We start from the raw sequence: 11,117 nt of genomic DNA on the forward strand, positions 1-11,117 counted from the left end.
CAGGAATTTAGTCACAAAGTTGAGGCGTAAACTAAATGGCACTCCGAAAATCAGCGGTCCGAGACATAACGTCTTTTCATCACCATTAGTGCACCAAACATAGCTTCAGCAAGCAGGCAGCCGTACTATTTGAAATGTATCACGTTTCGAAGCACCCACACCCCTACCAAGAGCACCCACACGACTGACCGATTTGGAACATACGCGCTCGAACCGAACGACACTTATCTCACGCGGTATCGGAATGGGAATATCACCACGACTAAGTCGTTGAATGCTTGTTATCAGTAAGGAATGTTCATTGATGACGTCAAATACGTGAAATATATGCTAAGCACCAGTGTAGTCTCAGCTTTGAGCTTTTTCTAGCAGTCACCTAAGATAATTTTTCATGGAATTTTGCACAGAAACTTGTAACCACCTTTCAACGGTGAGTAGTACTAGGAGCAGGGTGAAACCCGATAATATAAGATGTACTACGGCACCGCCGTAATGCGGAATTTTTGATTTATGTAAGGTTTCTGCGTTTTCGGTGATTTGACACTCGCGGACTTACGGACCATACCGAATCTTAGCAACATCTCTCCGTCTATTCGCGACAGGAAGCATTTGTGGAGGAATGAGTGAAATCCAAACCCGGCTTGAAACGTTTGTACCATTTTCGTCTCCACATTTGTAATTGTTGCGCCATGTTCAGTATCTTCGTGCGTCGGTGCGTTTGTCCATTCTCCACGCGTTACGCGGTTTGTCAGATAGGGAGGTAATTATATTTGTCGGAATGAGCTTCATCTCATTGGTACCGCCTGTATTATTGCCCTGCCCAGTTGTGAGGTCCAGTCACCGGTGACATCACCGCAACCAACCCTGTCGACCCAAGGTTATGCAAACTGCTAGCGGATTGGCAGGCAAATTTAGAGTTGCCCAGGCATTGCATGCATTTTGAGCATTCGTCTTTTATTGGATTGTTTTGCCCCAAGATAATTTCACAAATTTGATAAGTCTGCAGATTTGCACTGCAAATAAACTAAGGTTAACTGGGTGTTTGTGAGAGGCATGAAGGACAAAAAATAATGCCCCAGCTCATAATGGAATAATACCATTGTGATAAAGAGCATTAGTACAAACATAAGCAACAGGAAGTTCTACACTGCACATGTCCATTATGAAATGCATCGCTGCGCAAAAGAGCAGTTGTAGAACTATGACACAGTTGTAAAGTTTTGATCTCACTGGTTGCAGTGACTTGAAAAAATGTCTCTTGCCAAGGCACAACACCAAGATGGAGGAGTTTTATAAGTTCTTAGCTAAAATTTGGTGATAGGCACTGTAGATCAAAGGTGTGATAAAAAGCCACATCATTGACATGCAATTTAGTGTCCTGTTGGCCACAACATAATCATGCAGGCTTACATGATCTGGGGAGCCTACACACTAAATATAAATAGACCCACATGGTATAAAATGAGAGGAAAATCTGTCATGGACTGGAACTTGCAAGCATTAAGGTGTATCCATTGCTGGACAAGACATTGCAATCAACTGACAACAAATGCTCTTCAAATACATCAACAGCCTGCAGAGCCCTGTCAGCTGGGGCAGCAGGGCCCCAGCCATTTTTAGTGCCCTAGCCATGCACCAGCCTCCTTGAACAGCATCAGTGGGTATGCAGTATGGGTATGCAGTGAGTTTTTCACATGGCTTATGTAGTCTATTTCATAATGTTTTGGTAAGACAGTGTGAAATATACATATGACATGTTTTGTAAAACATCACAGCAGGCTTGGCATTGGTGATGTTGGATGTTTTCCTCATCAATATGATGATACATCACCAAAGAGGATGATGAAAGGAAGGTGAAGACTATCCTGCTGCATGGCGTGGTGTTGTTTATGTTCCTTAATGTTTCATCCTGTATGATACATCCCAGGGTAATGGTTTGGACAGTCAATATAACCACATAGTTACAAAGTTTAAGTAAATGTGCATCAGTTGAACAATAATTTAGATTTTGATTTTCCAACAGAGTTTGCAAGATGTTTGTAATTACTGACAAGATTGGTTGGTCCATGCTTTGCAGATTGAAAAAAACTTTGTGCTTAAGTTTCTAATGCAATTATAGATTCTAAGAATGATTAGTTAAGCAATTTGCTGTGGAATGCCTCTATGATGTTATGTGTTGAAGAGGGAGTAGTACCTACTCTGTCATACCTTCTAGCCATTTTCATTTTTGATGATCCTTGCATGTTCCAGAAATATTTCACAATGATGATTTCTTTAACAATCACAACTAACTACATTGCACACATTACTGAACTTGACCAGTTTGGCCCTGGTTTGCAGGGTCATAGACTGTGGTGAAGCCGTGCAGTAACAGGAAGGATCAGATATGTCACATTCCTCCAGCAAAGGAGTGGAGTATTCATGTGGAGAAGGCAGCCCGCAAGTACCTGGGAGCCAGTGACTCATCAGTGGTGACAGCACTGACCTCTTACATCAATGCTGGATACAGCAAGGACAAGACCACCAGTAAGTTGAAGGAGGTCTGGCTTGGCTTTATGTTCTACTTTCAAAGCTAAGCCGCAGGCAGCTGATCTTTTGGCCAGACTTGTTTAGATGCCATAATTGGCTTGATACCTGAGGTGTAATGTCACCCATTTGTCTGCAATCTGTGCATCCATGGTGACCATGAGGTTTCAGTTTACAAACAGCTGTGTTTTTTGTTGGTGCTGTGTTTGTTTGCTTGCCAGTTTGCTGTCTTCTTTTACAGTCATGACTGATTGTGTGCTCAATTCTCGGGTGTGTCAAGAACCTCACCAGCATGGCAAGATAGGCAATAACAGTGTCGCTCAGTCTAAGGACTATTTCCATGCTAAGCTGTTTTTATAACATGGCATTTGTAGTACCCAATAGCTAGTTGGCAACTTGTTTTGCCACTGTCGCAACTCAAATTGTTGTGTTGAAGCATCACCACAGAGACCGGCACCAGCTTCGCTGTGATAGCTGATCAATGTGATGTGCCACCTCCAGCTTGTGATGCCACCCCACTTATTGTCCAGGCCATAGTCCTTCCACTGTTGGGGCATCTGGGCTAAAATCAATGAAAATTGTTCCCTGGATCAGCATCAGGAACTTCGACGATGCAGCGGTCAGCATGTGGTGCAGCAGTCTAAACTGTCTGAGGTGGTGTGGGTGCAGCAGTCTAACTGTCCGAGGTGGTGTGGGTGCAGCAGTCTGATCGCCTGAGGTGCTGCAGGCGCAACGGTCTGACCACCTGTCCTGACCCGTCAACAGGTAAGATCTCGTCGCTGATCGACGCTAGCAAGGCGGCCAAGCTGACGGCGCGGGTGTACGACCTGCTGGAGGAGAAGCGGCTGGGGCCCAAGTTCGCGGCCAAGCGGCCCGGCGCGGCGCCGGACGCCACCGAGAACGGCGCCAAGAAGATGCGCCGCGAGGAGGCGGTCCCGGCGCGGCCCGCACCCGCGCCGGCCCCCGCGCCCGCCGCGCCCGCCGCTCCCGCCGCTCCTGCCGCTCCTGCTGCCGCCGCGCCCGCCGCGCCGCCCGCTGCTTCTGGGGATGGCAAGGCGCCGCTTACGCCGCTGCAGGTGAGGAGACCGAGCACGGTGCTTTGCCGGCCTTGCGGGCAGAGACTCGGGGAACGGAGGGGGGGGGGAGGGGGATACCCGAGCGGGCCGACCCGTTCTCCGCGGCTGCGGTGGGGATACGCTCCGACCCCGGACCGATAAGACCGGAGCGGATGGGGCGGGATGGTGGCCCGGTTTGGTGATCAGCTGCTCACCGATGGCCGGGTAGGTGATCTTGGGAGGCTGCTCAAACAGGCTGTTTGTCAAGATGTGAGATGACCTGTCCATTTGACGTGATTCGACTTTTCGCCATTCACTCCGTCGACCCTGTGAACGGCTGGGCAGAAAAGCGGGGCTAATGTTGTATCATGGTGTCACAGGGCACGAGCCTCTCTAGCTCTATTTGCCCCTTGTGGCAAACGCGTATGTTTCCCAGGTCGGTCGTGTTTCTTTTCTCCCGTGCTTCTTTGAAGTAACTGAGCAGGTACGCTTTTAATTCAGTTTGACATACATGGCTGCACCGTTCATTTTGTCATGACTTACGCGAGGTCACATTCCGTTGTAGCATGTGTCCGGATCACCAACGTGTCGTCCTCTTCACGCAGATCAAGGAGATGATGGCCAACGCGCAGAAGATGATCGAGATGCGGAAGAAGACGCTGGGCGCGCTGGCGCCGGGGGGTCTGGCGCAGCCAGGCCTGGCGGCGACCAGCGGCGAGGCGCCGTTCACCGACAAGGCCAAGAAGATCGCTGACCTGCAGGTGGGCTGAGGGCGGGTCACCGCTGATCGAGGGCCGACCACTACTGGCCGCCGGCGGCGGCTTGGCTCGGGCTCGGGACGGCGAAGGCTGGTGTCAGACCGAGTTTGAAGCATAACCTGGCCTCAGAGCTGTGTGCTGGTAGATGGCTGCATGGCATTAGCCAACACTTGACACTTTGGTTGAGGGCATGTGGACTGCACTGTAGGCTCATGGGATGGCTTGAGTATGAAAGCATTTAAGCAGGGTATTTGCCAGTCTGAAACGGCTTTTGAATCATAGTATCATACATGTCAAGCTTATCAGTGTGTTTCAGATGACCATGTTGTCTACTGATGTGTACCTCTTTTTCCATGTATTCCGTTGTGATACTGATGTCATCTGCATGGTGGGAAACATTTGTGCACGGAACCAAGCTCGCTGAGGTTGATGTAACATCTCTAACGCGGCGCAGTTTTGCTGCTCCGCTAGCTGACGCCGCCGTGTCGCCATGGTGACCGATGCGCCGCCGCTGGCAGGCCGAGATCGCGGCCAAGCTATCGTCGCTGCCGGTACGCTCGACGGACCCGGCCGACAAGCCGCGCCCGCTCATCCTGGACGACCACGGCCGCACGGTGGACGCCTCGGGCAACGAGGTGCAGATCGCCGCCCGCATGCCCACACTGAAGGTGAGCTGACGCCGGGCGGCGCCGGCGTCGGGCCGACGGGGATGTGCGGTCGGGTGCCGTCGCTGGTGCTGTCGTGGGCAGGTTCTCTGTTGGAGTATGCGTTGTATGCGACGTGAAATGTAGGCTAGGTTAGTAGAAGGGTTTCTGTGCGGGGACGCTGTCAGACTATAATCCTGAGACTTTCAATGGAAACGGTGCACTATGCGTGTGTGTAGTCATCGGAATGGTATCGCTATGTGTCTTCGTGAAGGGCCCGGGCGTGACTCGTCACTTGCTCCGCGACAGGCCAACATCCGTGCGAAGCGGCGCGCCGAGTTCCGCCAGCAGCTGCAGGAGCGGCCGGCCGAGGACGTCAGCGAGCAGGCCTTTTTCGACCCGCGCGTCTCGCTGCGGCCGTCGGCCCGCGGCCGGCGCGCCTTCAACTTCCACGAGCCTGGCCGCTTCCAGCAGGTGGCCGCGCGCATGCGCACCAAGGCGCAGCTCGAGAAACTCCAGGTGCGTCACTTCGCGTTTTGGCCGTCTTTGCTTAGGTTGTCTCATTGGCTTTTCGCGCGTTATCATTGATTGGGCGACAAATAAGAGTGCCTTGTAACGGATTTTCGCGGCAATTCATCCTCGTGACTTCGTGTTCCATATGTGCGCAATGGCTGGCGGCATGGTTGTGCGACCCGCCGCGTCGTCAGATTGCCTCCCCTCACCCTCACTTCTTCCTCCGGCAACTCTCATTCCCTCCTCCTCCACCGACTCTCACTTTCTCCTCCTCTACCGACCGTCATTCCCTTCTCCACCGACTCGCACTTTCTCCTTCTCTACCGACTGTCATTTCCTCCACCAACTCGCACTCCCTCCTCCGCCGACTCGCACTCCCTCCTCCGCCGAATCTCACTCCCTCCTCCTCCACTGATTCTCACTCCCTCCTCATCCGCCAACTTTCACTCCCTCTGCGTCCGCCAATGCTCACACCATCTTCCTCCACCACTCTCACTCCTCCTCTTCCACCAACCCTCACTCTCTCTCCCTCCATTGACCCTCACTCTTTCCTGCCCTGACTCTCACTCCCACCTCCGCCACCGACTCTCACTCCCTCCTGCATCGCTTGCAGAGCGAGATAGCGCAGATCGCGCGCAAGACAGGCATCTCGTCGGCAATGCGGCTGGCCATGGTGGCGCCGCGGCCGGCCGGCTGGCAGCCGGCGGCCGACGGCGGCCCGCCCGCCATCGAGTGGTGGGACCAGGTGGTGCTGCAGGCCGACTCGTACGGCCCGGAGACGGACGAGCGGCCGCGCGCCGAGCGGTACCAGGGCGTCACCAGCCTGGTGGAGCATCCCACACAGATGGCGCCGCCCAGTCAGTACATGCGCCGGCCCGGGGCAGGGGCTGGAGGGACGGAGGCCATGCCTATGGTGGCTGTTGTGGTGGGACGGGACGGCGGTCAAGACGCTCTTTTCTGAGGTCGAGACCGTGGCCGTGAGCGATTGCATGTTGCGCGTAGTATTTCAGAACGCCCCCAGCGACAAGCAGAATCGTGGCCATTGAGTGTAAGTGAGGATCGTACATTTAATGTAGATACATCTCGTACCAGAACGCCAGCCTGGAGATAGAGGTTTATTATGCCCAATTTCAATCCCTAGGTTTGGCTGATGTCAATGTAACGACTGGCATAACATGGAGCAGCCAGCAGTCTTATGTCATACCCTGGCCAATTGTGCAACGGTGATTTCGACAACGAGCCAATCAGCGTGGCGACTGGCCAAGCTTTGCAGGATCCAGCCAATGGAGCCGCTTCATTTCTGCATGCATGGAAGGCGATGTGGCGGGCGTCTGCCGGTGACGTGTCTTTCCGTCACCTGTCGTCAACCGCCCGGACGTCATCTGGCGTAACTCGTCCTGACGTCATCCGTCCTGACGTCACCCGTCCACCTGCAGCTGACGGCGGCAAGGACGTGTTTCTGCCGGTGCTACTCACCAAGAAGGAGCGCAAGAAGCTGCGGCGCACCAACCGTCGCGAGGCCTGGAAGGACAAGCAGGAGAAGATCCGGCTCGGTCTGGAGCCTCCGCCGGAGCCTAAGGTGAGGAGCAGCCGGCGGACGGCACGACAGCTGGCGAAGCCGAGCGCGGCGCGCCGTAAACCGGGAGACGATCTCGGAGTAGGAGATACTTCCAGATGAGCGGGCTGCGAAACCGGGTACGGTGTTGTCGAGTTAGAACAAGCCCCGCTAAACGATACTGTTAGGGGTGTCTTCCCATATTTTTGAGTGTAGTAGAGTGGGCTCGCTGGAGCCCTGAAGACCACGTCTTGCGAAAACCCAGGCTTGCTATTCACTCATGACTTATAATTTTGCTCTCCTTGCACCTCCATTTCGATTTGGAGCTGGACGGAGACCGAGAAGTGACGACCTCGCTCGGCGAGATCAAACGGCGACGTTCAACGCAGACTCTCCGATCACGGTCCAAAATCACTGCACCCTCGTCGTATTGACGACGCAGGAATACCCACCGTCCTCCCTGCCCCCTTCTTGGCGACCTACACCTGTGTCAGCAGCTGAGGGCGATCGATCGATCGATCAGAGATCTGAGGGCGGTCGAATGGTGCGCGTCCGTCGGGCCCGCGGCGCCCTCGCCGGACGGCAGGCCACGGGTCAGGGGGTCGCACGGCGCCGACTGCCGACTCGGCAGGTGTCGCGTGGCGCGTCGGCTCGGCTGGTGTCGACGTGGCCCATCCGAACGGAGGTCACCTTTACCAAACCATAGCTCCCGGGGGGTGTAGGTGCGAAAGTGCAATTGACCCGTGCAGAACGCGGTGTCCCTGAACAGGATGGCAGGAATCGACAGGCAAGGGAGACAGAGTTCTCGGGATGGCGTCTGCCCACGGAAGGGACGGCGATCTCGCCACTGAGTGCGCACGATCCTCCAAAATGGAATCTGCCCCTCCCCCCCCAATCACTGTTCACTTGATTATCGTCATTAGTGACGACATAGAAAAGGTAATATTTCGCCCCTTCGCGAAATGTTGCCTTTCAGTGCCCTGCATCGTCCGCAACACCGCACCCTTCCGATGTCGCTGGTTCTGATCTGCCGTGTTGAAGGCAGTGCAACAAGCCATGTTCTCATTCTACCTGGTCGCCTTCCTGAAGCGCAAAGGACGCCGCCTCAGCCTCTACGTCGCCGGTCCGCGGGTGGTTCCGCGGGCTACGGTGGCCGCGGCGCGCTAACCCCACCCCTATTTCCCCCTCCGTCGCAGGTCCGCATGTCGAACCTGATGCGCGTGCTGGGCAACGAGGCCGTCCAGGACCCGACGAAGATCGAGGCGCACGTGCGCGCCCAGATGGCCAAGCGCCAGAAGACGCACCTGGACGCCAACGCGGCGCGCAAGCTCACCACCGAGCAGCGCAAGGAGAAGAAGATTGCCAAGATCAAGGAGGACACGTCCACCGAGATCCACGTGGCGATCTATAGGTGCGGCGTGTTGAGAGCGGGATAGGGGCTGGTTGTCGGGCGGTGGTGTCAGAGCGTCGGTGCCTGCGCTGGACAACGCAGGGGTTTTAGCGTCTTTTTAGGATTGAGGTGAGGGTCGGGCGCGTTTGGCCTTGTATGCTGGCAACATGCCCACCACTTTGAATTTGTGTTGAATTGGTTTTGCTGCCATTACAGTGGCATGAACTGCTTCCTTTCATGGCCATTACCATTCAATTTTTGCAGTTGATCGCGAATCGGTACAGACTTGGTGTCTCCAGTGTCTCGTCATGCCGCGATATGCTCCGTTTGCTTCTATGTATACCCTACCGCCTTTTGCTGGCTTGCTGTTGGCTGGGTGGTCATGTGTTGACGCGCTGACCGCGAACTTTCCCGTTACCAGGGTAACGGATCTCTCGAATCAAGCAAAGAAGTTCAAGGTAGAGACCAACGCCAACCAACTGTTCATGACGGGCGCGGTGGTGCTCTTCAAGGACGTAAACGTGGTGGTGGTCGAGGGCGGGCCGAAGCAGCAGAAAAAGTACAAGAAGTAAGTCCCTAGCTAACTTGCTGCCAGCCCAGGGTGCTGTTGGCGGCCGCCGGGTATGGAGGGGGCCATATATGGAGTGTACCTGGATGGAATTTGTCCATGGAGGTGTGGGAGTTCTGCGTAGAATTGGAGTAAAATTGACTTCGCACGGCCCCGAATGAAACGGTAGTTGAGACGTGTTAAAATTGAGAACAGTTACTGAGATCTCTGAACATCGTTTGACAACCACTGGAAAGGGCCATGCCTCACATAAGGTGTCAGGTACGGAAATCCTATGGTTGTGTCATAGACATAAACTAGATGCCTCAGGCTTTCGCCACGCTTGAATTCATTACGGAGGATTTTTTTTAAAAGCTGCATCATTTTGTCCCCACGTTTATACTCCCTTGTTGCCACGTGTTCCGTCTTGCCGCTGCACCATGTCTGCAAAATGTTGCTTGTAGCGTGTGTTTGTAACGTTTGTGGCGTGTGCGCGTCAGTGGTGTGGCGCCACTTCGGCGCGGTCGGCCCCGTTGAGAGCTGAACGCGCGGCCGACAGACACCCTTCCCCTCGATTGTAGTCATTGGAGGGTTCGACCAAAGGTTGACAAAGTTGTCGGTCGCATAATTCGTAGTGAATTGTTTTTGTATAACAAGTGTAGTAATTTCGCAAGGTGTTTATTATAATCGTTTATTGTAATTAGTGCATTTATATATTGTTTATTGTATTGTATTGCAATATTATATGAGGCGTATATTGTAATCTTCATGTGTGGGATCAAGTGATGTAAGAATCCGAATACCTGGCCGGGTATTCAAGTTTGCAGAAAGTGGGGGCTCAGCTCCGTTCCATAAATCAGGAAGGGCTGCTCGTGTGTAACGTTAAGCGATTGAGATGCTTTAGCTTGGTAAACTGCTTGTGGAAATTGAGATGATTACTATGATTTTGTTAATTACAGGTTGATGCTTCATAGAATCAAATGGGAAGAGGACATGGTGAAAGGAAAGGAAGGAGAAGAGGCCGAAAACAAATGCGTCCTCATATGGGAGGTAGGTGGCCATTCTGTTCGTCGCTGCATAAACTAAATTATAGCGATGTATTCTATTCGACATGGTGTCGCTGTTAAATTATGAGCATTTGAATTCATGTAAGTTCCTATGTTACCGCTCTTGACATTTGCCGTCAGCTGGGAAGGTTGCCGAAGGCCTGGAGCCAAAGTGATATACGTGTTTACACTCCGATGTTAAGCGACGTTAAATGTGAATAATTATGTGATGGTGTTGGATGATCTCCCGTAAATTTGTCATTGTCGTACGTCATGGCAAGTCGACATGTCCTCATGTTGAAATCCAAAGGGTTACCGACACTCGGCGATTATTGAGATGGGTGTCTTCCTTCTCGGTTTGATGGACATTGCAAGTTATAGATACGTTACGCGGGGAGCGTGTTGTTGACGGGTTTGCCATTTTGCCTTTCGAAGCACCGGCCCTGTGGTGCCCGGCCGAGCCGGCGCAGTGCGTAGGACCGCCCTGTAAGGGATCCATCTCCCCCGGTCCAGCTCGCCTGCACAGGGTGGGCGGCGGCACTGACCCGACCTCGCCGCCGCCAGGGCACCACCAAACAGCGCAGCTTCGGCGAGATCAAGTTCAAGCTGTGTCCCAACGAGAGCTTCGCGCGCGAGCACTTCCGCAAGCAGGGTGTGGAACACTACTGGGACCTGGCCTACAGCGCCGCCGTTCTGGAGCAGGAGGCCACGTGATCACCGCCCGCTGGAGCGGAATGGCACGTGGTCACCGCCCGGCTGGAGTGGGATGTCTCGTGGTCACGCCCTTTCTGGAGCGGGACGTCACGTGATCGTGCCCGTGTTGGAGCGGATATCGCGTGATTGCCCTCCCTCTGGAGGTTGATATCACGTGACTGCCGCACTGCGGGGCTGGAGGCAGCCGGATGGCCGCCGCGCCGAAATACGTTTTCCCGTGACCACTGCCGTGTCGGAAGGGTGCCAACGCGACGTGAGCGGTGTGGAGCCGGCCAGCGCATGTGACGAGCGCTGTGAATAACGGCGAACGCGGTTGCCGCCGCGCCGAAGCGTGCCGCCCGACGACAGCTGGCGGCGGCCGCGTGCAGC

General features: G+C 54.0%; 3 protein-coding genes across 3 annotated transcripts in view; 2 read left to right on the plus strand and 1 right to left on the minus strand.

Moving 5' to 3' along the window:
* Positions 1-563, minus strand: part of LOC119090137 (ankyrin repeat domain-containing protein 13D) — a 5,687-nt gene extending 5,124 nt beyond the window's left edge. The window contains exon 1 of the mRNA XM_037212931.1: positions 549-563. Coding sequence (XP_037068826.1) covers positions 549-563 — 15 coding nt within the window. The remainder of the gene's footprint in view (positions 1-548) is intronic.
* Positions 564-2,420: 1,857 nt separating this feature from the next.
* LOC119090138 (uncharacterized) lies at positions 2,421-3,855 on the plus strand (the record flags this gene model as incomplete). Its single annotated transcript, XM_037212932.1, has 3 exons — positions 2,421-2,526; positions 3,292-3,458; positions 3,811-3,855. Coding segments are annotated over 3 exons (318 nt in total), but the record flags the coding sequence as incomplete, so codon positions are not given.
* LOC119090535 (U4/U6 small nuclear ribonucleoprotein Prp3) lies at positions 3,512-11,117 on the plus strand. Its single transcript, XM_037213352.1, has 10 exons — positions 3,512-3,602; positions 4,187-4,342; positions 4,858-5,007; positions 5,293-5,502; positions 6,110-6,353; positions 6,933-7,075; positions 8,248-8,462; positions 8,863-9,009; positions 9,948-10,038; positions 10,599-11,117. The coding sequence occupies exons 2-10, from the start codon at positions 4,196-4,198 to the stop codon at positions 10,746-10,748; spliced, it is 1,497 nt and encodes a 498-aa protein (XP_037069247.1). The 5' UTR covers positions 3,512-3,602; positions 4,187-4,195; the 3' UTR covers positions 10,749-11,117.

Source organism: Pollicipes pollicipes, unplaced genomic scaffold, assembly GCF_011947565.3.
Source record: "Pollicipes pollicipes isolate AB1234 unplaced genomic scaffold, Ppol_2.1 Scaffold_3087;HRSCAF=3621_pilon_pilon_pilon, whole genome shotgun sequence".
In the NCBI taxonomy this organism is placed as follows: Eukaryota; Metazoa; Arthropoda; class Thecostraca; order Pollicipedomorpha; family Pollicipedidae; genus Pollicipes; species Pollicipes pollicipes.

Bases quoted from the DNA above. Each gene is read 5' to 3' on its own strand.
- LOC119090535 (XM_037213352.1), top strand. From the start codon at position 4,196: ATGATGGCCAACGCGCAGAAGATGATCGAGATGCGGAAGAAGACGCTG. The intron at 8,463-8,862 runs GTGCGGCGTGTT...TCCCGTTACCAG, and splicing joins ATCCACGTGGCGATCTATAG to GGTAACGGATCTCTCGAATC. The intron at 10,039-10,598 runs GTAGGTGGCCAT...CGCCGCCGCCAG, and splicing joins AATGCGTCCTCATATGGGAG to GGCACCACCAAACAGCGCAG.